Genomic DNA, 26968 nt, shown 5'->3' on the forward strand with positions numbered 1-26968 from the left:
ATATTTATTTGGAGCAATTAAAAGAAGCACTGTGTTCCACACAAATCCGTTTTTAATGCAGACATTAAATTGGCCGCCCTTTCAACACCGACTCTCTTTGAGAGCATCACTGCACTGTACTCTCTCTGCCCTTGTAAGGCAACTTTCCGCTTGGGCTCATTTCATTTTCCAAGTTAACTTGTCAACTCTCAGGAGAGAAGTCTGTGATGGAAATGTTGACAGGGCCTTTACATGAAGGGCTCTGGGTTTGGAGGTGTCAAATCGCAGGCCAGGCCCAGGAAGTGGTGGATGTAGGGAGGAGAGAAGGGTCACTTGGCTATCCCGCAGATGACCCAGAGATGCCAGGCCTTGACTAATTTGCTGCTCTTGAACATGGGTTGGGGCTAAAGGGTGCCAGACTGCTTTCTCTGGAAGGCCAGTGGGAACTGCTCCTCTCTGTGAGGGTGGGGGGATATTACACACATATTGGTAAGAGCAGGCAAAGACAGTCAGAGAGAGGAGGCAGAGTCAGAGCAGGAAAGCAGAGCGTAGAGGCAGAGGCAGCGGGAGAAGACTGCGGCTAAGCTTCTCAGGGCACAATGCTCCCATCTGCGGAAGGGACAGGAACTCATAACTGAGTCATCCATACCAAGATCCAACGGGAGGAAGTAAGGGGAGTGCCTCCAGAAATGGAAAGTCTTAGGTGAGTCAGCGCTGCATTCAGAGGAGCAGGAGGAGGCAGACAGGTGGGTCACCATCGGCCTGGTCTTGCCCCTGGTCCCTGCCTGAAGAAGAGACACCCTCTCCGCTTACTGGAGCCAAGTGCCCTCTCTGTTGATCCTTAGTAGGGTCAGTGAGTCCTTGCATGCACCTTGGTGATCCCCTCACTCCCACTCCCCATCCCCAAGCTGCCGCCCCACCTCTGCCCCTCCCCGCCAGCCACTGTGGTGGAGCCTGTATGACCTTGAGTTCGTGATGGACTATTAATCCTGTGTTGGGGGGAGCCGGTAGCAGTGGCTTAAACAGGGGCATCCCAGCCCTGTTTTAAGTTATGCCGGGACCCTGGGGATGAAGTCACAAAGGCACTGGGCCTGGCTGGAGGGAATACAGAGCAGGGCTTAGCAATAATGGGACCTACCATTTACTGGGAGCCTACTCCAGTATTCCAGCCAGATCTATTTATATGCATTATCCTATTTAATCTTTGCAACAGTTGAGAGAGGGAGAGATCCTATTTTCCTAGGAAGAATCAGATTCTGAGGCTCAAAGAAGTTAAGTAACTTGCTTAGCTGAGGTCACAGAATTAGCCATCAGCCATGGACCCACAAGGGAGGGCAGAATGGGACCCACTCCATTAGTGTTTTTTCAGGAGTGGGGTCTGGCAGGGCATTTTGGGAGCTGGGCTTCAGTCATGGGAGCAGGCGGTTCACCATGCAACTGTGGACCCAGTGGGAAGAACAACCCTGAGGCCAACCATAAGATAGGGGTTAGGCCAGAGATCCAGTAGGCCTTGGTTAGTAGTCAATACCTGGGGTCCTTTTTGGACAATAATTTGGACCCTGAATCTAGACTCCGTTGGAAAGGATACTGAGGTTGATTAGCAGTCTCTGTCCTGGACTAGGGAGAAGGGAGTAGTGTTGTTTAGAACGAGTTTGCAGTCCTGGTTTAGGTATCTTGGCTTGGAGAATTTTTTCCATTCTGCCAAATGCTTATTTTCCACAAGCGGATAGGAATCTCACTTCTCCTTCCCTTCTTAAGCTTAGCCCACAGCTTTGGAGTTGCATTTGGTTGTATGTTTTATCTGGGGAGAATATCTGGCATGCACAAAGAAAAACCCAAAGAGTTCTTAGAGTTTAAAATTCAAAGAATACAGGAAATATTTTTTTCACATATATTTATCATAGTACTTAGTATGAGCTTGGCACTATCTTGAGTATTTTACAGATATTAACCCAAGTATTTCTCATAACAACCTTGTAAGGTAAGTCTCAGTATTATCCCCATTTTACAAGTGGAATGATTAAAGCCCAGAAAGGTTAAGCATCTTGTCGAAGGCCACACAGCTTTGTGAACTCAAGCAGTCTGATGTCAGAGTCGTCTGTATGATGAAATCATGGCATGCTGCCTCTCTGTAGTGTACATATTTCCATTTTGCTTTCCATGTGGTTTTGGGCTTTTTATGCTTCATGCTTGCTTTCTGGACCAGACTGTGAAGGAAGGGGTTATGTTTTGCTGTGTATACCTGAAATAGGAGGAGCTTTGGGAGCTCCATGAATACTGATGATCAGTGGTATGATTTTAGGAATCTATCACTGCATTTGAATCATTCTCCATTTGTAGGTCTGGCTCTGCCACCAGAGTGAGCTGCTAAGAGTGGGACCCTGAGTTACACACATTTTTATATCCCTGGCATCTAATACAATAGAGAGGAGAACATCTTTCATTTGGTTCACTAATCTATTACTTCATTCATTCAACAAAAATTTATTTTTTATATGTGTATCTTTTTTATTGGAGTTCGATTTGCCAACATATAGTGTAACACCCAGTGCTCATTCTGTCAAGTGCCCCCCTCAGTGCCCGTCACCCAGTCACTCCATCTGTCTGCCCACCTCCCCTTCCACTATCTCTTGTTTGTTTCCCAGAGTTAGGAGTCTCTCATGGTTTGTCACCCTCTCTGATTTTTCCCACTAATTTTCTCTCCTTTCCCCTATAATCCCTTTCACTATTTTTTATATTCCCTGTATGAGTGAAACCGTATGATTGTCCTTCTCCGATTGACTTACTTCACTCAGCATAATACCCTCCAGTTCCATCCACGTCAAAGCAAATGGGGGTATTCGTCCTTTCTGATGACTGAGTAATATTCTATTGTAGCAATAATTGCGCTTTGGATAAACCTCATTGGCTACGATACTGCCACTGTGCAAAGCTTATTCTATTGTATATACAGACCACATCTTCTTTATCCATTCATCTTTTGATGGACACCGAGGCTCCTTCCACAATTTGGCTATTGTGGACATTGCTGCTATAAACACTGGGGTGCAGGTGTCTCGGTCTTTCACCACATCTGTATCTCTGGGGCAAATTATCTCTGGGGTAAATGTGGTCTTTCACCACATCTGTATCTCTGGGGTAAAGCAGTGCAATTGCTAGGTTGTAGGGTAGCTCTATTTTGAACTCTTTGAGGAACCTCCACACAGTTTTCCAGAGTGGCTGTACCAGTTCACATTCCGACCAACAGTGCAAGAGGGTTCCCCTTTCTCCACATCCTCTCCAACATTTGTTATTTCCTGCCTTGTTAATTTTCACCATTCTCACTGGTGTGAGGTGGTATCTCATTGTGGTTTTGATTTGTATTTCCCTGATGGCCAGTGATGTGGAGAATTTTCTCATGTGCTTGTTGGCCATGTGTATGTCTTTGGTGAAATTTCTGCTCATGTCTTCTGCTCATTTCATGATTGGGTTGTTTGTTTCTTTGCTGTTGAGTTTAGTAAGTTCTTTATAGATCTTGGATACTGGGCAGCCTGGGTGGCTCAGCAGTTTAGCGCCGCTGTTAGCCCAGCGTGTGATCCTGGATACCCGGGATCAAGTCCCATGTTGGGCTCCCTGCATGGAGCCTGCTTGTCCCTCTGCCTGTGTCTGTGCCTCTCTCTCTCTCTCTCTCTCTCTCTCTGTTTCTAATGAATAAATACATAAAATCTTAAAAAAAAAAGATCTTGGATACTGGCCCTTTATCTGATATGTCATTTGCAAATATCTTCTCCCATTCTGTAGGCTTTTAGTTTCAACAGAAATTTATTAAGGGCCAGCAAGCACCATGCTGGATGCCAGGAATGAACAAACAGATAACCCTTCTGTCTCTGTGGTTTAATTCCTACCTCACAAGAGTATGTGTAGAAAAATGATGTTGACATTTTTTTTAATGGGACATATTTGTCTAAAAAAGGCCACCAAAAACCCCCCAAAATGAAAAAAAAAAAAAAAACACGCAGTTACTTGTCATTGCAACTTATCAATTCCTTCCTTATTATAGCGTGAGATGAAATAAAGTTGAGAACAGTTATTTTCTTCCGATTTTACTTACCAGAAGCACTGGTTGCCTATGTTAATCGGATCTAATACTTACAGTTAAGAGAAAGCCCTTTTGGTGTAGAGCTCATGGAAGAATTATCAGGCTCCCACAATGCGAGGTAGGGCTGTTTCTTCCCCTTTTGTTATATGAAAAGCTTCAAGCATTAGTAAGTGATGACAGATAGTACACTTGGCTTCTGGTATTTCTTTGAAGGCCTGCCTGTAGCGTGCTGCTTGGAAGCAGGAATGATTCCACAAATGGTCAGGAAGCCACCTCCTCTAAACCGCCCTTCACACCAGGTCCAGGTGTGTAAACAGAGCAGATGGGCTCTCTGCTCTGGAAGGAGAGCTGGAGTGGAGTATTACAGTTTTCAGAATCACTTCTTCTACCTCTGAGGCAGTATCTCAAAAATTCCCTCAAACTGCTTTTCTCTTTCTCGGAGGCTGCTAATTGCATCAGAGATCCTTCCTTATAGAGAAGGAAGAGTGTCATCCCAAGACCTCACTGGGAGTCAGTGCCAGAGTGGGGACTGGGACTTGTGTACTTTCTTGCAAATCTTGGGTGGCCTTCCACCGCCCAGCACAGCTGAGCCTGTCCTCCCTGTGATGAGAAGTGACCATGGTGGCCAAGTCAGAAGGAGTCCCTGCCCAGAGTCCTGGCAGCAGCATGTCTCCAATCATGTGAAGACAACCTGCTAGGGCCTCTCTTTTCAGGGTCTTCTCAGTATGATCATATAATGATCAAAAGCAGTGTTTCAGTAGATTTGTATTTGTAATTAGCCCCAACTTGGTTTTTAAAATTTTGATATATTTTAAGATTTTATTTTTAAAACATTTTATTTATTTATCCATGAGAGACACACAGAAAGAGGCAGACACACAGGCAGAGGGAGAAGCAGGCTCCTCAGAGGGAGCCGGATGTGGGACTCGATCCCAGGACCCCGGGATCACAACCTGAGCTAAAGGCAGATGCTCAACCACTGAGCTACCCAGGTGCCCCAGTTTTTTATATGTCCTCCCTCATGTAAGTTTCCTATCAACCTATGAGATAGCTACTAGTATTACCCCTTTTCACAGATAATAAAACTGAGGCACAGAGAAGTGAGTACCAGCAGTAGATAATAAGCGGAAGAGCCCGGCAGTCTATCTCCAGACTCTGCATATGAAGCTTGGTATTTGTTTTTGACCTTAGCTTTATATTAAGAGCATTTTCTTATTTTCTTCAGAAACACCAGCTTTCAGGGCTGCTAATATTCCATCCAAGAAATGTTCCATGGTTTACTTAACCACAGCTCAGTAATTTAAATGATATAATTGTAAATCAAGTAGTCTTCGTGAATGAGGCTTTTTCTACATTTAGGATCACAAAATTTCCTTAGGATAAATCCTCAGATCCAGGTTTAAAAGGTACAAGAAGATGATGACAAGTCCAATGGGTATACACTGCCCAAAACTTTCCAGGAGGACTGGACCTGGTCACACTGCCACCAGCCATGTGAGTGTCGGCCTCAGAGGTTACTACTCATAAAATGATTAATTTGATAGGCAAAAACATACTGCCTTCAGCAGTTCTCCTTGCCCTGAAAAAATTTTAATCTTTTTATAAACATTCATTTTTATGGCTACATGAGAATTTACCTGTAAGATACTTGTAGGTTTCTTCCTTTTTTTTTTTTTTTTTTTTTTTTTGCTTTCAGACCTTGAGCTAGGTTCTTAGTGCATCTGCATATTTGTTATAAGGGATAATAAAGAGTAATTAGAACGGAATGGGGATGGGGAAAACCAGAATAAGAAAGGTCTCAACAGCCCATCCTGCTTTCACTCCTGACAAAACTCCTGGACCATAGAGGACATAGGGCCATCTCTAGGATTGCCCTCTTAGCCGTCATGAACGCAGTGCCATCACTTAGCATAGGCACATAATAGGAGCTCAATAAATCCCCTCTGGAGGAGCGAATCAATAAACTGTTCTATCTCAGTCGGCCACATGTTAACCTACTCTCTCCTAGCAACTCTATCGCTTGAATCACTGCACCTCAGTGTCCCCTTTGGTTAAAAAAAAAAAAAAAAAAAGTTTGCATCTGTGATCCCAGGTCCTGGCCTTATTAGGATCCTAGAGTAGTGGCCAACCAGAGGTCTTTTAGCCCAAAGCAAATAACTGAGATCAAAGTCTCCTGGATCTCTCCTGGGAGGTCTTTGCCTGAGAGAACCAGGACCTCAAGTCAAAAAAGACTGGGCTCTCCCCTTGCCTTTGTGACCTGTGAGCTTGCTGTCTCTGATGGGAAAAGAGGAGAAGGAGGCAGATTTGGGGGAGTGTAAAAGGTGAGGGAGATGATGTTCTTGGGGGGAGGCCAGTAAGGGCGACTGTTTACAAAGATGGCTCAAAAGTCTGCTGAGTCCCAGGCTGAGGCTTCTTACTATAAGGAGCTCTTTTGCTCAGCATGGCCTCTCTTGTTCTCTCGGGGCCTTCAGAGCCTTCAGAGCCGATGGCTGAGCTCACTCCTGCCTTCGGGGGGAATGTGGGGACTCACTCACTCAAGATGAGTTGTTGTTTGACATCCCTGACTCCATTTCTATAAAAACTGTACAATATAAAATTCAGGCGTTTTGAGATCTTCAGATAATACTGGGACAAATATTGCTTTCTGCTTGAACATTTTAAATGCATGTAAAAAAACCCCTACAGAATATTAGTCATGAAGTATGACGCTGCCACTGAAGAGTTCAAACTTTTAAGTACAATGTATAGGAGGGTAACCATCCATATAAATGTACCATATTTTAAAAATTAAGTGTGAGACATTTTAAGACTATGATTATACTAACCTTTTCTGTGAATCAGTCAGGGATGTGAATGTGTAAACATTAGAAAGTACCATCACATGGGAAGAATCAATCAACTATTTTATAATTAATGTGACCCTAAACTGAATTATGGAAATTTACTTATTACTTACTTGTAAGTAAGTTTGCTTCTAAAGGTTAGCCTGGCTGGGAGTTCCCAAAGTATGTTATAGCATAATTAGACTCAGATCCCTAATGTAAAAGGCATATTTAATCTTTCAGAGTTTTGCTTGGTTGTTTTTGTTTGTATCTGAAAAATGACAGGTCAGACCAGCGCCTGATTTAATGAGTCTCAGTGGGGCCCAGACATTGGTATTTATTAAATGCCCACCAGGTAATTCTAATGTGTAGAGTCAAGAACCATTGGCCTAGGTGATCTCTAGAGTCCTTCTATGGCACCTAAATGCTGTGATTTTTCTAATTTAAAATTTAAATCAAAGTCAATCAGAAAATCAGGTTCATTTCATAGAGCATTCTGCTTAAAAACATCTTTCCAAATTCAGAGGTCTCAGAAATCCTAAAATGAAATTTATTTCATAACTAACCCAACTCCAACCCCATTAAGGTATTTTGGTCAGATCTTATGAATTTTGAAAATTTATGTTTGCCCTGCATTTCAACATTCCTAACTGAGTTTTAAGGGAATTACCCCCCTCCCCAAATTATTTTTCCCCTTTGATAGTCAAGATGTGGTCAAAGTGTTTGATTTGGAAATCAAAAGGACCCAGTGAAGTGAACAAGGGGTAGGGGAAGGGGAAGTGGGCAGGGGGATGGGGTGACTGGGTGACGGGCACTGAGGGGGGCACTTGACGGGATGAGCACTGGGTGATATGCTATATGTTGGCAAATTGAACTCCAATAATAATAATAGAAAAGGGACCCAATAAAATGTTTGTGGATAAAGGTATGGGAGAAATGAAGATATTGAATCTTTGCTGTTAGCTTGGGATGACAACTCCCTATGCGTGAGGGTGTGTTTGCACATGAGCGTCTGCTGGGATCGGGAGGAGCAGTTGATGTGCGTGAGGGGATCTCATAGACACGAAAAGGACAGATGATGGCACACTGCAGCCATGGGGCCAGCATGCTACTGATTTCAAAGCAATGTCCACCTAGGAACTGTTCTTATTGAAGACTCGTTCCCAGAACCATCAACTTTTTAAAATGTAGTTCAGCTGGAGATGATTTTTATTTTGTTATTATAAAGCCCAGGCATCCACACTGAAGGCTCAAATAACCACATCCTTACTTGTGGACTCACAAGTGTATCTGTGGCAGAGATGCGAGGTTGAAACTCTCTGTGAATAAGTCAGGAAACAGATCCAAGTTTGGTATTTAGATTAGAAATACAAGTGAAAGAAGTAATATTACCATCAGAAATGTGCATTTCTAAAGATTCATTTGAAAGTTTTGAAAAAAAAGTAAAGCTCATGCCCTGGGGCTTCTGGGAGTATGTACAAAATACAATAATTAAATTAAGTCCAGCAGTTAAAATTCCTCATAAAAAGAAAAAGCTGGAGCGCTTCCCAATGGGGAATGGTTGACTTAAAAGGAAGGTTTTACTCCGTGGCCTGAAGGTCAACAAACTGGGACTCTGTGGGAATGTATAAAATTTCTTAAAGCGTTCTTCGGTCTTTGCTTTGTTGAAAGAAAATAAAAGAGTAAAAAGGGGCAAGTTTTGAAAATTCAAAAAATGGAGGTGCAGTCCTAAAATCATCACAATTTTTATAAATGCAGCACTGGAGGCTATGAAATCATGCTCTTTTCTGAGTACTAATCTAACACATATGCTCTCTGAGAAGGAAGGAAAAAGGCCAATGGCTCCGTTTGAACAAACCATTTTAAAATGTGCTCGTTTTCAGAGGCAGTGCATGCAAATTTATGGCCCATTCATTTGCTCCTTACTTTGGAAATATTTACCTTAAATATTCTCATAAATATATTCTGCAATTTAAAGTTCCTTAGACGACACAAAGGCTAACTGATTTTTTTAAAGGCTTTTACAAAACATAGTTGTAAAAAATGATGGGGGGGGGCGCCTCACACCTTTAGTTATGTAAAATGGAATGTTTATCATAATTTGAAAATATCTGTTTTTGTAAATAATCACTTATTGCTACCTGTCTAGTAATGCTCCCCCTCGCCCTGCTCTGGCCCCAAAAGGAATACAGTTAAGAACAGGACAGAAATAAAATTTTATATCCTTGAACATTGTTACTTATAAGTAACATAAATTTCAGGCTGCATATCAAATAATTTCTATTAAAACATAAAGAACCAGTAATCAATTTGCAGGATCCTCATCTTTATCGCATAAATAGAATCTGAATGTTGCCTTTGCATTAAGACCACATGATCAAATGCAGGATATTAGGAATAGCAGTTTTGGCAGCGATATTTAATTTACTGAATAATTAGCAGCCTCACTGGCATTTCTACTTTGGTTCCCAAAGTACAATATTAGCTGTCCTCTGCACTCGGGTTCTCTGCAGTAAGATGGGCTAATAAACTTACTGTGCCAAGTTCATAGTAAATGAAGGACTATGGAGCCTCCTGCCCACAATTTAAGATGCTAGATTTACTTCCAAAATGTGGACACAGAATTAGAAAAAAAACTTTTTTTTTTACCCCATTTCATTTTCTTTCCTACATTTGTTGGTTTTGCATCTGGAATTGCAAGGGGAGGAAGGAAAGGGAGACTCTAAGGAAGAGGGGAGTGGGAGTGGACACAGGCCAACAGTAGGCACAGGGATGAGAGAGGAGACAGAGAAAGAAGGCCATGGAGGGAGCAGGGAGGCTGGAGCCAAGGGGAATCCCAGAGAGCTTACATAGCTCTGTCCTGGAGGCCTTCAGACTGCTCCTTCATCCCTCCACTGGTATTCCTTTCTTTAGACCACCCAAGACATTCTCTAGCCATTCAGACCAGACCTCAGTGGGCAGGCATGGGAAATATTTAACCTAGGAGGTGATCCAGGCCTACAGGAGCCAGGGGCCATCAGGATGGCGTTTACCTGGTGATGGAGCTTCCTGACTGCGTTTGAGGACTAGTTGTTTCAGTTGTTATGAGCTCAAATATCTCTGCTAGGCCAGACCCTGTGTCTGAGGGAGGGAGTTATTGAAAAAGATGATTCAGGGGCCACTGGCTGGCTCAGTGGACCGTTGATTCTTTTTTTTTTTTTTTTGGACCGTTGATTCTTGATCTTGGGGTTGTGAGTTTAAGCCCCATGTTGGGTGTGGAGCCCACATTAAAAAAAAAAATGAAAAAGAGGTTTCAGCTATTTTTCTCATTGTTTCAAAAAACTTATTTGGAGCTTCCTTAGTGGGGAATTTAATGTAAAACCAGAAATCTGGTTTTAGGAGAGGAGTTCTTGGGTGTGGAGCTATGTGGTTTAATGGTTTAATTTTGAGACATTAGTCATAGTCTTCTTGGTTTTGCCAGCTGTGTGACCTTGAGCAAGTCCGCTAGAAGGGCCAGTATTTGCACAACTCCATTTTTTTTTTCTGTGTGAATGGAGCCCCCTTCAGCCAGGAATCGGTACTGTATAATCTTTGGGAGCTTCCAAAATCAGGGTGTTTGGACAGAATGAAAACATGAATTGGTAGTCAGAATAGCTCTATAGCGGGAGAAATTTCCATAGTCTGGGAATGGGACTAGAAAGTTCTGAACAACAACAATAACAACAACAACAACAACAACAAAAGAGCCACAACGCTCCCCTAGAATGTGTGTGGCTATTGGGAGTGTGCTGCCATGCCCAGCATGTCCTGGGATTGGTCCCACCAATATGTTGTCCTGTGAGAACATATCCTTCACCTGCCAATAAAAGTAAATGAGAAAATGGGGTTCACTTAATAGAAATTCATTTTCCAGCCAGTTTGCTGCTGGGGGTGTTTCCCATTCTGGACTACAGCACAGGTTCAGCACTGGGATGGAAATTATTTGACCTTTCTAAATGCCTGCTGTGCACCAATCGTGGTGTTAGTACTTTTCAAAAAGTACTATATTTATTCATTTGTTTGTTTTTATTTGACATTCATTCTTTTTTAAAGATTCTTTTTTTAAATCGTGGTAAAATCTACACATCACCGGATGCAGGCTGACATGAGAAGGTTGAGACCCTGGTCAGCTGTCTGCATCTGAGGCAGATGCTGAAGGAGGAGGAGCTGACAACTGGAGGCTGTCTGCTTACCTCACTGTCCCTGGCTGGCCGAGCCAGCGAGTGGGAGTGGTGGAAGGGGGACCCCGGAGGTGCATTTCGGTGCCCACTGCCTCCTCATAGCAACTCTTTGAGTTAGGTATTATTATTCTAGCTGAAGAAACTGATACTCATTTATTCTCTCTAAATGTAACACAACCTGGTCATCAGAAAGCCAGGATTAGAACCTAAGTGTCTGATCGAGGAAAAACTGTTCCTAATTTGAATGAATGCACTTGTCGCAAACTCTTGCTGGGGGTGAGAGATGAGCAGGAAGGGGACGTAGAGACGCATGGCAATGTCCAGTATTCAGGGCATCCACACTCTTCTTTGAGGGGTGGGGGACACACACACAACAAGTACTACAGCAGCCATCTGATCCAGTGCAACAGAAGGACTGGGGGAGGGACAGCAAGTCGTCTGTGGGGAGCTGGGGAGACCTCACAGACTGTGACCTTCAAGGAATGTCTGGAAGAACTTTAGGAGTTTTTTGGGTGTGCCAGAGAGGAAGAGGTTGCAGCTTATGCACAGGCTTTGCAAAAGAGGGTCAGTAGCTGCAGCAAGTTGAAGACCAGGGCCCCTTGACAGAGGTGATGCGGCACTAGTGTGGAAATGCTGGTGGAGCTCCCAGCAATGGGAGCTCCCTCCAGCCAGATTGGGAGAGGTCTCACAGAGCTCCCCAGAAGTTGCTGCATGAATTCCAATCCCTGGAAATCCGCTGGAGGAAACCTTTCCTCGTTTGGGTGCTCAGGTTATTAAGACAGTTTTCCCAGAGAATCTAAGCCAGAAATTCATGTTAGTTTTTATGTTCTTCCTTCCATGGACCTCAAAAGAGCCAATTAAAAAAAAAAAAAAAAAGCCACAAGCCTAGAGTGTGTAGTGTTCTGAAGAAACTCTCCACCACAAGGCTATCTGAAATGGAATGTTCATTTTTCTCTTGATTATTTTCTGTGTCTGAATAACTAAGGCAATTTGTGCATTGTTTAAAAACAAAGCAGAACCCAGCCAGACAAGCTATCTGGCATTGTGTAGACCAAAAAAATCCAGTTTCTTGTCACTGAATATCTCCCTTTAGCTAGACGTTTTAACATCACAAAATGTAGGTGGTGTTTGGTCCCTTTTTGTTTTTCACAAGATTTGAGTTTTCAGTATATCAACTCTCTTATAACATGTAATAAAGGGAATCTTAAAAATTCCTTCCAGGGCTTAGACTAATCTCTGGGACCAGTTTTCTAGATGTTTACATGTTGCACACACAGTGTGAGAAATTGATTTTGACCAACGTAGAAGTCTAAGATAGTTACAGGATTCCCTTGGTCGATAGGCACAGGTGATCCGAGGGTGCGTTTTCTATCCTTTCTGATAAATAGAAAGCTTTGTCTTTGACTTAGGGTTCAGCATTTAAACCAAGGGAACTTCCTTGGTTCCTGAACAAGAGCCCATACTGGAGGAAGGCACCTCCAGTTGGTCAAATTCTATCCTAAACCTGAGCACGGCTTTCCAATTCCCTGTGTAAAGTCAAGGGGAGAATGGGATGAGATCGAGTGTTTGTTCTGTAAGTCTGACTGGCTGTTTACAAACTGACTTCACTCTTCAGACTTCAGGCAGGACTCCCAGCTTCAGGACTGCAGCCTGGCCGAGCATCTAGAGACCAAAAGAGGAGGGCAGAAGGAGATAAAACAGATGAAAGAAGTGGCTGGTTTTCCAAGCATATGGTGTATAGTTTTTCAAATGTTTTAAATTCTTAATCCGCACCTCTCTTGTTACTATCACTACTGTAGTCATGGCACTTTTTGTTTCCGCATTTGACATTATTTTACGCCTTTGCTCTTCCTTTGACTTCACACAAGAGCATTTTAATTTTGAAAGAAAAGTGCATCCGGAACCAGTCCTATGACTTTCATACAAGCTAGCTGTTTGGCACCGGGTCAGGCTCAACAGATGTTTGTTGAATGAATAAACGAATGAATGAAAGGATTCTCTCAAAAAAGTGCAGAGGAATCTTTACTTTCAGAAAAGTTTTGTTTTTAAACTCGGGATTATCACTCATAGTATCTATCCTCTATGGATTTCAGAGGGAGATTGGCAAAGTTGGTTTTTGAGTCTTTTGAAGAAACTCAACCAAAAACCAATCTAAAATGGAATGCTCGTTTTTCTCTTGATTCTAATACGGTGTTTGAATATCGTGGGAAATCCAGCCCAGTGACTGAGTGCGGGGGGTGGGGGGTGGGATCCGATTCCTCCGAAGGTCCCTCCCGCCCGGGATCCAGATCTGAGCCCGGCAGCCGAAGGGCGCAAGGGCGCGCGGGGCTCTGGTCAAGGCGATCTGGGCCCAGGGGGCGCGCCGGGCGCTTGCAGGGTCCCCAGGGCTGGGCCTTGCGCGCTGCCAGTGCCGGAGGGACCTAGGGGCCGGCGGGTCCCCAGGGCGGGCGCGAGGGCCCCGCGCAGGTGTCGGGCCTGCGCGCAGGGTGCGCCAGGGGTGCTGGGGGCCTGGGAGACCCGAGAGAGACGTTATTGTTACACTGTAACGAGTCTGATTAACATGCTCCTGACACTTTCCCTTAGTTTCCCGAGCTCCTAGCAACAGCTCACAAAGGCGCGGGATTGTCCCGGGCTCCGCGGGGACACGGGGCAGCCTTTGATCTGCCACCATTACAGCCGGGCTGCGCGACAGGCTCGCGGGCTCCGGGGGCCCGCGGGTCCGCGGCCCTGGCCCACCGGGCTCTCCCGGCCCCGGCCGCCCCCGGGGTAGGGACGGCGCGCGGTGCCTCGGGGGCCGCCGGGCTCCGCGCCCCGGGGCCCCCTTGCGCCGCCGGCCGCCCTGCGTCCTCGGGGAGCGGCGGGGACGCGGCCTTGCGCCGGGCCGGGGGCGCACGTCCTTCCGACGGGGCGCGCGGCCCGGGCTCGCCGAGCCCTTCTGTCGGGAGCAGCAGCAACGGGGCACGCCGAGCCGTTGGCTTACGAACAAAATTCAAAAAAAAAAAAAAAAAAAAGGAAGGGCGAGAGCGACACATCTCGTCTTTTACAAGACTTGTAAACAATTTTTTTTTAAAATAAAAAAATTCTGCAGGCTTCAGACCGCTTAGCTGGAACGGGGTCGGCTCGACAGCAAACCACCGCAAAAGGCGCTAACGACGCTTTTGGTTCCTTCCCACCCATCACTTTCTTTATGTCGTTGGCAATTCTTACCGATTCGGAAAGAAATATGCTGCCAAATAATTGCTGGAATGTAAACAAATACCACGACCAACAGCCACAATCGCCCGTCACAGGAGAGCAAAGAGCTGCCCAGTACCACGGCGCAAGCTTTTCAGGTACTAAGTTAGGTATTTTAAAGTTAATTATTTGCCATTTTGTTCGCTCGGTTAGCCCCCGCCCCCGATTTAAAATAAAGCGCGGAAAGGAAGATTAAAGTTTTAACATTTAAATGCTGAGCTCTGCTAATGACTTTCCTCCACTTTCCCCTCAATTACAATGCAGTGTCCCCGAGCCTGGGGCACAAACTCTTCAGTGACCCACCGGTTTGGTGCCCCTCGCCCGCATTAATATGCACAAGATCCTGCTGGTAATCTTATAACCTGTTTTGTACCATCAATTGCCTTCCAAGGACTAGAGGTACAAATAAAAACCAAAACGGACATTTACCCTTCCAAGATGAATGCAAACCTTAAAACCAGAATGTCCTTCAAATTAAAAAGCCACGTACTCCTCTTTATCCTCTTAAGACGTCCTTAGAAAATATAACGTCTCCAGTGTAAGGTCAGTTTCCCAAACTCACGCAGAACTATTAGGGGTTCATGTGTTAATGATCGTAACAGGTATATTTTAGAAAAGGAAAAAAAAAACAAACAAAAAAACAACCAACCACCTACATGGTCTATTCCATGTGCCCAGCAATACATGGCAAGCTACGAGCTACTTTTAAATTCAAAGAGGATGTGGTGAAGTCTTGAGGAAGCTTTTCCCAGCCTGTCCCTGGAGGAGAGGACCTAAGGGCAGCCCGCGCACGGTTCAATACTTGGAAATCTGAAGGGAATTGCACCCAGATGCCCGAGAAATTCCCAACCTGTGCTCACAGACAGTGCCTGACTCCGCTGGACTTTCCCCTGCACCATTTCAATAAAACATGATTGTATTGATATAATCCTCTATACATTAAAATGAGGTTGTCACAGATTGTCATTAAGATCTCAGTAAAACAATGAAGACATTATTGGGCACCCCCCCTCAGGCAAGGTATTAGGGGAATAAAACAATCTACACCACACGGGTCCTATTGAGATTAATGAAAAAATTATGCAAAAAAAATCTCAATTTCATTTTCCCGTGACAGGGCTTTGCATACATAGAGTCAGCCCTGCCCTGCACCTGATGATTTATTAAACTAATCTACAGTGATCACCAGTGATGTTCTCAACTCAATCTTGTCCTGGCTCATTTTCTAAGTAATTGTTTCTCATTAGTTCTGATAATGTTTTAATAGTGTTACCCATAATTTAGCCCCCAAGAATTAATAACAAGGGGGTGATATGGCAAAGCAGCTTGTGATGAGCTACACAAAATATAAACAGGTATGGTTTTTAATTAATCAGATTGCTGCAAGTTCCTCCTCTTGTAGGCCATTGCTAGCTGGAGGAATTCCCCAGGATCTCTGACTCTAACTAAACCCTCTTTTGGGGCCCTCCTTAGGGTTTTTGCTCAGAGTACGATGTTGGTCCGCATTTTTGGCTCTAGTGGGTCTTCGTCTCATGATATTACCATAATTGGGAACACTGGGTTGTGAGAAAGAAGATAAATGCGACATTTAGGTGTCAGATCAAAGGGTGTGGTGACCAGTCAGTCCCACATTGTAAGGTGTCTAGGAACCCACGGGTCTGTTGGTAATGGGGGTGGGGAGTCCTAGCCACATCCAGGCTCTCAGCACCCAGAGACAGTGCTGAGGGGTCTGTTTTTCCTGAGGTCCCAATGCCTTCACCCCAGAATCTGAGGTGCCCTCAGAGGGAGGGCTTAGCTCTCAGTGGGCCCTTGGCCTGAGGACGTTCACATGTACGGTTAGGGGGTTTCCTGTGTAACTGGGGTAGAGAGTATAATGTCTGGGCTTTCATCCTGTCAAATCCTCAACTGGTTATCTGCACCAACATACAAGGATAGGAAGGGCAGTTGGGTTGAAGTGGGGGCTGCCTGTAGGGAAGTATGAAGGAAGGCTTTCATTTTCTTCTTTTGTTTAAGACAGGTCCTGCATGGGTTAGTTCTACAGGTGAGGAGGAGGTGTGTATATGGGACAGGTCAGGATGAGAGGAGGCCTCCCTTTGCCTTCTGCCTTCTGCGGAGTCCTCCTGTATCTCTGTGCTCTGAGTAAAGGGGTCTGAACCAGGTCTATGATCCTGAACTACCCTGGTACACACATGGCTGCCACCCCACACTGGCATAGCTGCAAGAGTGGTGGTGGTGGTGGGTGCTGCTTCTCCTGTAGCTGCTGACCGCTGCCCCAAATGGCTGGAGGCCAGTTTTCTCCCACTTTGGCTAAGGTGTCATCCTCCTCCTGCTGGCAGCTCCTTGTGAGGATGGAGCGAGCACCTACCTTCCTTTACAGCTAACTCAATGGCAGCACAGGATGACCTAGGTGAAGGGTGACAATGCTCTCATGAGGGGCTGGAGAGAGGGGTGTACAGAAGAAAGGAGACCCACTGCCCAAGGCAGCCTAGGACCCCAGCTTAGCATGTCCCATCCCAGTCTCCTCAGATCCCAAGTTTGGCATTATTAGTTGGTGTTTCAAGAATGTGTTCCCCACCCCCACCCCCCAAAAAAAACTTTCCTGCCTAGATCCAGTTCCTTCCGGATGCCAGTTAGAAATGAATCATCCCTTTTCTTTCTGCCTAGATTCAGTTCCTTCCGGATGCCAGTTAGAAATGAATCATCCCTTTTCTTCAGTGCACTGCATGCGTGGGTGTTGCAGGACGGTGTGTGGGCCTCTCCCACTCTGCTTGGGTTCCATGGCGCCCTTCCTTGTATATAACCTTCAACTCTACTTCCCTCTAGGCTTCCTGTAGGAACTGGAAGAGGCAGGGACAAAGTGGACCCCTGAATGGGTTGTACAGTAGGGGCCATGGAGGAAATAAACAACAAGGGTATAGGAGGAGGTGAAAAATGAAAATAAAAAAACAACTGTTTTCTATTTACAAATTTAAATAAACAGAACAGCCTTCCCTGCAGTGTTTGTCTAAGAGTAGCAGCTTTGCTGCTGTGTAGGTCATGAAAAGGTTGGTGTAGAGTTTAAAACTTCCCATTCTGTTAATTTCTTAAAGAACAGTCATCCAGAGTCTCAACACAAAAGCTCATGATTTAATGAGGAGCAGAAACAAAATCTCTGATTGTTGGTGTTTCAAATTTCATTGGCGTCCTCTGGCAAACACAAGTTGATCCTTCCCAGCTTCAATACCCTTTAGCCTTCAGTATAAGAGCACATGCTGAATAGGGAAGAATGGCTGGTTGTTATGTTTATTTACCCTTACTACAAGCTGGGTTAACCTCTTCAAAACAGCTTTACTAAGCCCGTTAACCATACCGCCCATATGACCTGCAGCAGCATCTCTAATGTGATGCAAATCTCGCAGGGGACCATATGCACCAGCTCTGCTGCATTGTGTCTTCTTAGAGTCTACAAGTTTATTGCTGAGGGGGCCCTGTCCTGGCCATACATTTACAGGGGGGAAGTGGCCTCAATGGCAAACAGTTAAATGGGGAAATTAAGGGAGAGAATGGATGGTCTTGTGTTTCTGCACATTTTTTTTTTTTTTAAATTGCTGGTATCTGTTGACCCAAAGCCTTCACCCAGGATGAGGGCTTTCATAGTTCTCACCTAGCAGTTCAAATGTAGGGATGTTTCATTTTGGGAGGTGGAGGTTAAAAGTAATCAGTTTTGAAGATTTATTTTTAGAAGCCATCTGTATGAACAAAAATGATAACTTTCTATGCCATCTCTCGTTTTATCAGATTTCTAGTGAAATAAACACAACCCCTTCACTTAACTACCATTTTTAAAGATTGGCCTTAAAATTATTTACAGTGTGGAGTAGAACAATGTGGGAAACATCTAATGTGAGAAATGTGAAGGGAGAAATATTCGGGAAAGATCTGTTTCATTAAAGTCCTAACAGCCCCTCAGCCCATCTCTCTTCACTATTTTATCTCCCTGTGAAATCATTAAGTGCATATTTGTAACACATTAATGAGCAGTAAAATCATAAGCTTGGAATCAAAAAGAAGGAAGTTCATTTTTAAAGGAATAACTGGCCAGTGAGATAACAAAAAAAATTGGATTAACATGAACTGTAAATGGGAAAAAGGTTCCGATCTGGCATACTAACAAGTTGCCTTGAGTATTATGGTTTGTCTTTAAGAAACCCACTGTATATGTTCAGCCCACCTGATGAGAGTTTCATTTAACAGATCATTTTTCCTTGATGGATGTGGCAAGCGTAACAATGTTCTGGGCTTGCTTCAGTAATGGCATGTCGATCATACTCCCTCGGAAAGTAAAGGCTCCCTGGAAAACAGAGAATACAAACTTCCTAAAAGAATGTTCAGAAATTATAGGCTTCCTTTCTGTGCACACTTGTACAACAAAAACACTTTAGATTCTACCTGAATTATATTGACTTCCCTACCCAACTTTTGAGAAAACCAAAGTAAATTACAGGGGTAAGATTTCTTTTTTCCTCCTCAAAAGGGGAAAAAAACCCCCAACCCTCCAGCATTTTAATGAAGGGGAAAAGCATCATACACAACGTATTTGAAACTGTTCATTTAACTCTTGAAATCAAGCAGAACACAACTATGGAAGGAAAATGCAAATACTTCCTTATATAGCTTTCAAAATATTACACAGAACTTTAAAAATAGTAATATGCTCTGGTAACCAACTGTTGTTTGAAAAAATAGCTCTATGATCAGGTTAATGGCAAATGCTTCCTTCTTGTAACATAATTGAGGGGTAACACTATCATGCGATAAGAAAATGTAAGGTAGGATTGTACTCAATAAAAATAAAAATAAAAAGGGATCCCTCTGGTGATACAGAAGTGCTGAAGAGGACTAGAATGACAAGGGACATGAGCCTATAAAAAAGAAGTCACAGGTCTGTTGAATGGTGAGTCTGGAAAGAATTTCTGAGATCTCCTGGTTTATCACCATTTTACAGATATATTTTCTTTTCAATTTCTGCAAATACCAAATTGAATGTGTCATGTGATCTAAGTTCTGTTCTAGATGAGGAATCTGAGTCCTAGAGTAGTTGTGATTTTTCCAAGATCACGTGACTAGGAAAAGTTAGAGCTGGAGCTAACACTTGGGTATCAGACCCTCAAGCCTTGATCAGAGACTCCTATATTAAGGTAACAAGGTAATGTCTTTACTGCATCAGAAAAAGAAAAATTAATTGGACAGAAGGCAGTATGCCCAGAATCTGGTTTTTTTTTTTTTTTTAATGTTTTTTTTTTTTTTTATGATAGTCACAGAGAGAGAGAGAGAGACAGGCAGAGACACAGGCAGAGGGAGAATCAGGCTCCATGCACCGGAAGCCCGACGTGGGATTTGATCCCGGGTCTCCAGGATCGCGCCCTGGGCCAAAGGCAGGCGCCAAACCGCTGCGCCACCCAGGGGTCCCTTTTTTTTCTTTTTTTTTTTAATGTTTTTTTTTTTTTTTTTATGATAGAGTATGCCCAGAATCTGAAGTTAATGTCTGGTTATTTACATTCTTTTAATCACTCCTTCTTGCTGTTTACAATCACAGCTCTTCATATTTCTCCTTCCTTCCATGTAACACGTGGCAAGGATAATGGTGGGTGGGAGCAATCATAATCCTTGCTGGTGGTCCATCTGCATACACTGCCGTCCATTTCTGATTTCACAAGTATCACCTCTTGACAGTCTATATCGTCATCACTCAAAAGTTCTGGGATGGGTCTCCTGGTCTTTCTGAAAACCCTTACCTCCCACAATTACAAGAGTTACACATAGAATGGAGATTTTTAAAAGTGGCAGGGAATCCTTAGCAATGACTTTGGAATTTATTTTTCAATTAAGAGATTTAAAAGCCACTGGGATTAGAGTACCAGGAGTACTCAGCCTTACAATGATATATCTGATTCATAAGAGCACCTGTGCTGGCCTAACATCCTATACCTGAATTCATTTTCCAACCCTCTCATTTTTACTATTTATATCTCTAGATTGACTTTTGCCTAATTTCATTTAGCCTAGAGCAAATTTTGGTGATCTCTGTGACCATGATGAATTTTATGAATTCAGTTAGAGAAGTTCCAAGGATATTCCATGGGTTAGCATAGCGTGTGAAATCAGGGTGTGGGACTCACGCTGTTTTACAAGGCAATAGTCTAGTTTTCTTATTGGAGTAAATGATGAAGACCAAAGGCCTCTTGGTTATCCACCCACCAAGTGGATTATGCCCCTGTAAAACAGCACATCTGTCCTGCTAAGGTTTAAATAATAGGCTGGAGAGACGAAATTAGAATAGGTGCACACAAAATCAAAACGATGCACAATCAAAATTACGGCCTTGGGTTTATGCCATGTTTCCCAAATCTGCTTTGGGTTCCACGTGCACATCAAAGATGGAAAATATTTCATGAAGATCATTTCTTTCTTTTACAGTAGCAGATTTTGCTTGGCCTCCTTCATTAAGCTTAAGCTGCAAAAACAAAATTCAACATTTTTGTCTCCATCTCTGCAATTGAGGATCTTAGTGTTAGGAATTCAACTGCCTAATACTCCTGCTTTCACATATCGACCTGTAATATGGTTGGTTTTTTTTTTTTAATTTTTTTTTAAATTTATTTATGATAGTCACAGAGAGAGAGAGAGAGAGGCGCAGAGACACAGGCAGAGGGAGAAGCAGGCTCCATGCACCGGGAGCCTGATGTGGGACTCGATCCCGGGTCTCCAGGATCGCGCCCTGGGCCAAAGGCAGGCGCCAAACCGCTGCGCCACCCAGGGATCCCTGGTTGGGTTTTTAAACATAAGGATCTACATGTGAAATGTGAATGGGTCTGTTGCTGAGGATTTGGAAAAATGCAGTTTGTCAAAAGTTACTTGAATTTGTGGGGAGAGATTGAAACAGTCCTTAATTAATGATTAGAAATAAGTTTCCATTTTTAAAAAGATTTTATTTATTTATTCATGAGAGACACAGAAAGAGAGGCAGAGACATAGGCAGAGGGAGAAGCACGCTCCTAGAGGGAAGCCCGACATGAGACTCGATAGGGGGACACCGGAACCACGCCCTGAGCCAAAGGCAGAAGCTCAACCACTGAGCCACCCAGGTGTCCCAATAAATTTCCATTTTACAGCCCAATGCTTTCCTGAAAAATTGGCTTACCATTTCAAAAAGTATAGAGAACCTCCATCAGCTTGAAGATTCAGTCTATAATTTGGTTTAAAATGCCTTTAAATAGTAACTTATTCATAGTTAACTACCTTAACAACCAGAACCATGACAATAATAATAACTGTAATTTTTTGAGCAGTTGCTAGATCAGGGACTGCGCCAGATACTTGACATACTTTATTTCATGTAACGCTCATAACAACAGTGCGAGGTACATGCTATTATGCAACCCCATTAAAATTTTCTTTAAAAAATTCTTTTTAATTGTGGCAAAAACACATAAAATTTATCACCTTAACTATTTTTAAATGTACATCTTAGTAATGTTAGTACAAAAGATCTCCAGAAATTTTTCATCCTGCAGAGCTGAAACCCTGTACCCATGAAACAAGTTACTCCACATCCCCTCTCCAGAAGCCCCTGGCAGCCATCATTCTTATTGTGTATCTAATTTGTACATATATCCCCATTTTATAACTGAGGGGGCTGGGCTTAAGAAACTTCTATATGTCTGCCCTGTAGCTACTGAGTACAGAACTGGGATGAAACCTAGCTCTAGCTGATCTAGAGTGTGCTCCAGGCTTACACTGTAGGCTCACAGACTGAGAAATGTTCTCAACCGGATCAGAATCATCTAAGGGGGATGGTAGGGGACGTGGCTTGTTAAAATGCACATACAGTCCCATCCTACAGGATCTGATGCAGAAGGTTGGGGGTGGAGGGTTGTCAGGAATCATCTCATGATTCTAAAGCCAATATTCAAGTTGGAAAAGTTCCGTGTGTTAGCTCCTCTGGTTAGAAATAGTTAGGCTCCCTTTGATATGGATATGACCTGATCCTTGCCCTCAAGGAGCAATGTGCTGGAAAAGAAGCAGGTGCCATAAAATGCAACAAGAATTAGAAAAAAGCCCAGTGTGATGAGCACAGAGAGATCTGAGGGTCTGAAAGGACTGCCCTTGTCTACTCAGGATCGTTTGCCCTGTTCACATGGATATGATACTGTGTACCTAGTACATATCATGCATTCCTGGCTAGAGCTGCCACGGAGCAATGGGGTTTTATTCCAGAATTACCTATTGAGTTATTTGTTGTAGTAAATCATTGGTCAATCACTTTGGCACACTTCACTATACACATGTTTAGGGTCTCAAATTCCTGGAAGTGAAGGGCAATATCCTCTTAGCATACATGTTATCTGTATAGCAAAGAAAAGAATTACACTTGGGTTATAGTTTCTCTAACAATGTAGTTATTGCCCATTGGTAAAACAAGCACTGAGATAACCTGAATTTTGCCAGACTCAGAAGTTCTTCATAGGGGTGAATTGGACTTACAGTTTGATAGCAAAAGTACAGATGATAGTGGTGGTGATGACAAAAGGAATCATCTATAGGAAATATTCATATATTTTGCATTTTTGGCACTTAATACTTGAGAATTTTTTTCTCTAGAGTACTAAAAGAGTAATTTACTAGAAACACAAATGGATTTAATTCTTTCCCTCCTCCTTTATTTTTCAAATAATGTCTTTGAGCACTTGGGGAGTTCTCTCTGGCATGACAGTGATGGTGGTGCTCTGTTGGAACAAATGATAACATTTGAGTACAGCTGTCATGGTCCTTCTTTTTCAGGGTGACACTCCTCCTGTATGACTCTAAGCCCAGTGAAATATTTGCCTCACAGCAGTTCCCAGTGAATTCCTAAAACTTTTGTCAGCGTTGGCCTTTATGAAATTTCTCTTCAAGATCTAGGTTGTGCCCTCTATTTGCTCAAATCTCTCAGACCCAGCATGGTCTGTGATTAGTTCTTCCTTAGAAAATCATCTGCTCCTCCCTACTCCAAAAAGGAAGAGGATGATTACTCCACTGAGGTATTCTGATGGACACTTTCATTCTTCTTTCTTTCCCATTTTTCACCCTATCACCCTCGAGAGTCCTTGGAGAGGCCCCAGGGTAGCCCTTGGTTGCCCCATGACTTGTTAGGACATTTTTTCCAACGATGTTAGTTTGGTTGCCAGGCAGGCACCCACAGCTCAGTGGGGATGTCTCACTGAGAGACTGCTGGGATGTTTACTGGGATGTTGCACCTCCCTAACTGGGATCATGTTGTTATCTTTCTTTCTTTCTAAAGATTTTATTTATTCATGAGCGACAGAGAGAGAGAGAGAGAGAGAGAGATAGGCAGAGGCAGAAGCAGGCTTCCTGCAAGGAACCCGACATGGGACTCGATCCCAGATCCTGGGATCATGCCCTGAGCCAAAGGCAGACACTCAACCGCTGAGCCACCCAGGCATCCCAATCTTTCTAAAGCACTGGATAGGATCATCCATTTGCTTATACCTGGCTTTGGCTCCCTTTGGACTTACAAAATCAATGCAATCTCCTTAGCAGGGATCCCAGGCTTCCCATGAGGACACCAGACTCTGTCTCTGCTCTCAGCCTTGTCCCCTGCTGGTCCACCCACTATACACACACACCCACACACCCATACAACCCCCCCCCCCCCATAGTTACATTCTTCTGTACCTCTCCCATATGCTCTATTCTCTGCTCTGAGGATCTTTCCCTATCTGTCCTATAAACTCCTCATCCTTTAAACTGTCAGAAGATGTCAGGTCTATAAAGTGTTTCTAGACTTTCCTGGTAGGGCTGATCTCTCCTTTTTTTCTCTTTTAAGTAAACGCTATGCCTAATATGAGGGTCGAATTTACAATCTTGCTATCCAGAGTCCCATGCCTGGGGTTGCCTGGCTGGCTCAGTTGTTAGAGCATGCAACTCTTAGTCTCAGGATGGTGAGGTCAAGTCCCACATTGGGTGTAGAGCTTACTTAAAAAAAAAAAAAAGTGTCACATGCTTTACTGACTGTGCCAGCCAGATGCTCCTATCCTTCCTTTCCCTACACAGCCTCCCATTACAGCCCTTGTCACACTCCATTGTAATGATTTGTTTACTATGCTGTCTTTCTCACCAAGTTGTGAGACTCTTGAGGAAGGGGTCATGTCTCATGTATCTTTGAATACCCATAACCCAGTACTCAAAACATAGTTTGGAGTCAAGAAACTTAGTTCTTTTGTGGGCCTCGAGTTGGGTGGCTGAGGGGAGAGTGATATGGGAAGATGCTATCCATCATACCTATCTCCTCTCCTTCATTTTTTTTTTTTTCTCCTCTCCTTCATTTGCAAACATCCTTCTATGCCACTCGATCTTTCCCTGGTCTGGTAATACTCCCTGGTCAGTTGGCTAACACTTGCTGAGCCTCCAGTGGGACACAGTGATTTACCTTAAGAAATGTGATGCTGGGTTGGGGTCAGGTTAACTCATGCAAGTGACTTAATAGTTAAAATACAAGCACGTCTGTCATATTTGTGGCATTTAAGGACTGAGGAGCTACAGAGAAACAGGGCCATCAAGATGGAGGTGGTTTGGCCAGAAAAGGCTTTGAAGAACAGGTACATTTAAAGTCAGGTTTAGAAGGTCAGGGATACCAAAGGAACAAGAGAGAGGCAGTGGATACTGGGAGCAGCATGTAGAGACACATCAGTGGGGTTGGCTTTCTGTGTCTGCAGGACCCCTCCATGCCTCTGGCCACCAATGATTCAATAGATAAGCAAAATGAAGGAACACAGTATGAGATACTGCCTCTATCTATGGCTGAATGGGATTCTCTAGGATCTAAGGAAAGGGAACCTGATCTAGCCTATATTAATATGGATGATTACTGGTTCTATTATACATTGGCTGCTTGGCTTTCCTTATGCAAGGCACAAAACTTAGCTTCTCCTTGATGAAGCTGGACTGGAACCCACTGGAATCCCTTTGTTCTTGTATGCCCTGGTGAACCCAGTACTTGCTCCCTTCCTGGACCCTAGGGGGAAGAGAGTGAATCACCTGTTTCCTTTCCTTTATTCTAGGCATTATCTCCTTGTCTAAGGGTGGTCTGGGGATCCAACAAGCTAAGAGCTGGCCTGGTTCAGCTTTGCTTCTGAGTGGGACCATCATAGATGGATTGACTTGGGCACCAGGGGGAGGAGAAGGATGTTCATTCCCTTTTGAAGAGGAAATATGAAGATTCCCTCAGCAACTATAGCCTAGGCTCTAGTTAGCAATAGACCTTAGTAATAAGGCCTGGAAGATTTATTTCCAAACTGAAAATCGGAGAGGTACAATCTTTTTTTTTTTAAGATTTAATTTACTTATTTGACACACAGAGTGCCCACAAGTGGGGGGAGGGGCAAAGGGAGAAGCAACTATGCCAAGCAGGGAGCCCAACTTGGGGCTCTATCCCAGGCCCCTGAAATCAGGACCTGAGCCCAAGGCAGACACTTAACCAACTGAGCCACCCAGGCGCCCCGGAGAGGTACAATCTTATTAGGAAGACCCAATACCAAAAAAAGAGATTTCATCTAATAGTACTTTAGGATTTTACAAAACATTTCAAAGACATCTTCTTACTTGCAGGGGGTAGGGCATGGCAATTTCTGTTTTACAGATGCAAAAACTACAGTTCAGATTAACCTTTTTAAAGCAACTTATGAAAAAAAAAAAAACAAAAACAAAAACAAAAACAAAAAAAAAAAAAAAAAAAAGCAACTTATGGGAAGGATAGGACTAGAATCTAAGGCTTATCACCCTAAATCCCAAACTCTTCCTCCTAATTGGTATACTCCAAAGTATGACTGGTGACAGTGCTATCTGAGATGGTTACAAAAATGTTTAAATATAAAAAACTAAAATATATATTTATTTTACATAATACTATATATTTAAAGATTTTATTTTGTGCATTACAAGAAATAACCACCATATCTGAACTGCTATTTCAGAGATAATATTACTTAGGATGAGGCTGAAAAAAAAATGACATACAGATAAGGTGCAGATAAGCAAATATGTGAAAATGTAATTAATTTCATTTTATTTTTTAAGATTTTATTCATTTATTTGAGAAAGAGAGAGAGAGAGAGAAAGCACAGGTGGCAGGGGAGGAGCAGAGGAAGTGGAGCAAGTGGACTCAGTGCAGAACACTGAGGTTGAGGGAGCTCTACATAGGGCTCCATCTCATGACCCCGAGATCATCACTTGAGCTGAAATCAAGAGTTGAATGCTCAACTGACTGAACCACCCAGGAGCCCCCAAATTGTAATTTTAATGACTGAATTCAGGAACAACTGAAATATAAATGCTTCCATCCTGAGTTTCCACTTAACAGCTTTTACTATAATTAAAAAAATTATTTATTTATTTATTCATGAGAGACACACAGAGAGAGGCAGAGACATAGGCAGAGGGAGAGGCAGGCTCCCTGAGAGGAGCCCAATGCAGGATTCGATCCTGTAATCCCGGGATCACTCCTTGAGCGAAAAGCCTACCCTCAACCGCTGAGCCACCCAGGCGGGTGGTTGTATGCATTGGTGAACCCACTTTACTATAATTATTATGATATTAGGAATACTGAAAGATATTTTCAA

General features: G+C 43.4%; 1 protein-coding gene across 5 annotated transcripts in view; it reads right to left on the reverse strand.

The window, feature by feature from the left end:
• Window positions 1–26968, reverse strand: part of CLYBL (citramalyl-CoA lyase) — a 285596-nt gene that overhangs the window by 14266 nt on the left and 244362 nt on the right. For 2 of the 5 annotated variants that reach the window (XM_041731040.1, XM_041731043.1), the window contains one exon: window positions 17419–18642. In XM_041731040.1, the coding sequence (XP_041586974.1) occupies window positions 18547–18642 (96 nt within the window). In that variant the 3' untranslated portion in view covers window positions 17419–18546. Of the gene's footprint in view, window positions 1–11830; window positions 12741–17418; window positions 18643–26968 lie in introns of those variants that run through there. The other 3 variants (XM_041731042.1, XM_041731041.1, XR_005984055.1) reach the window with 3 other exon arrangements.

This window comes from Vulpes lagopus, chromosome 16, assembly GCF_018345385.1.
Source record: "Vulpes lagopus strain Blue_001 chromosome 16, ASM1834538v1, whole genome shotgun sequence".
NCBI classification, from domain to species: domain Eukaryota; kingdom Metazoa; phylum Chordata; class Mammalia; order Carnivora; family Canidae; genus Vulpes; species Vulpes lagopus.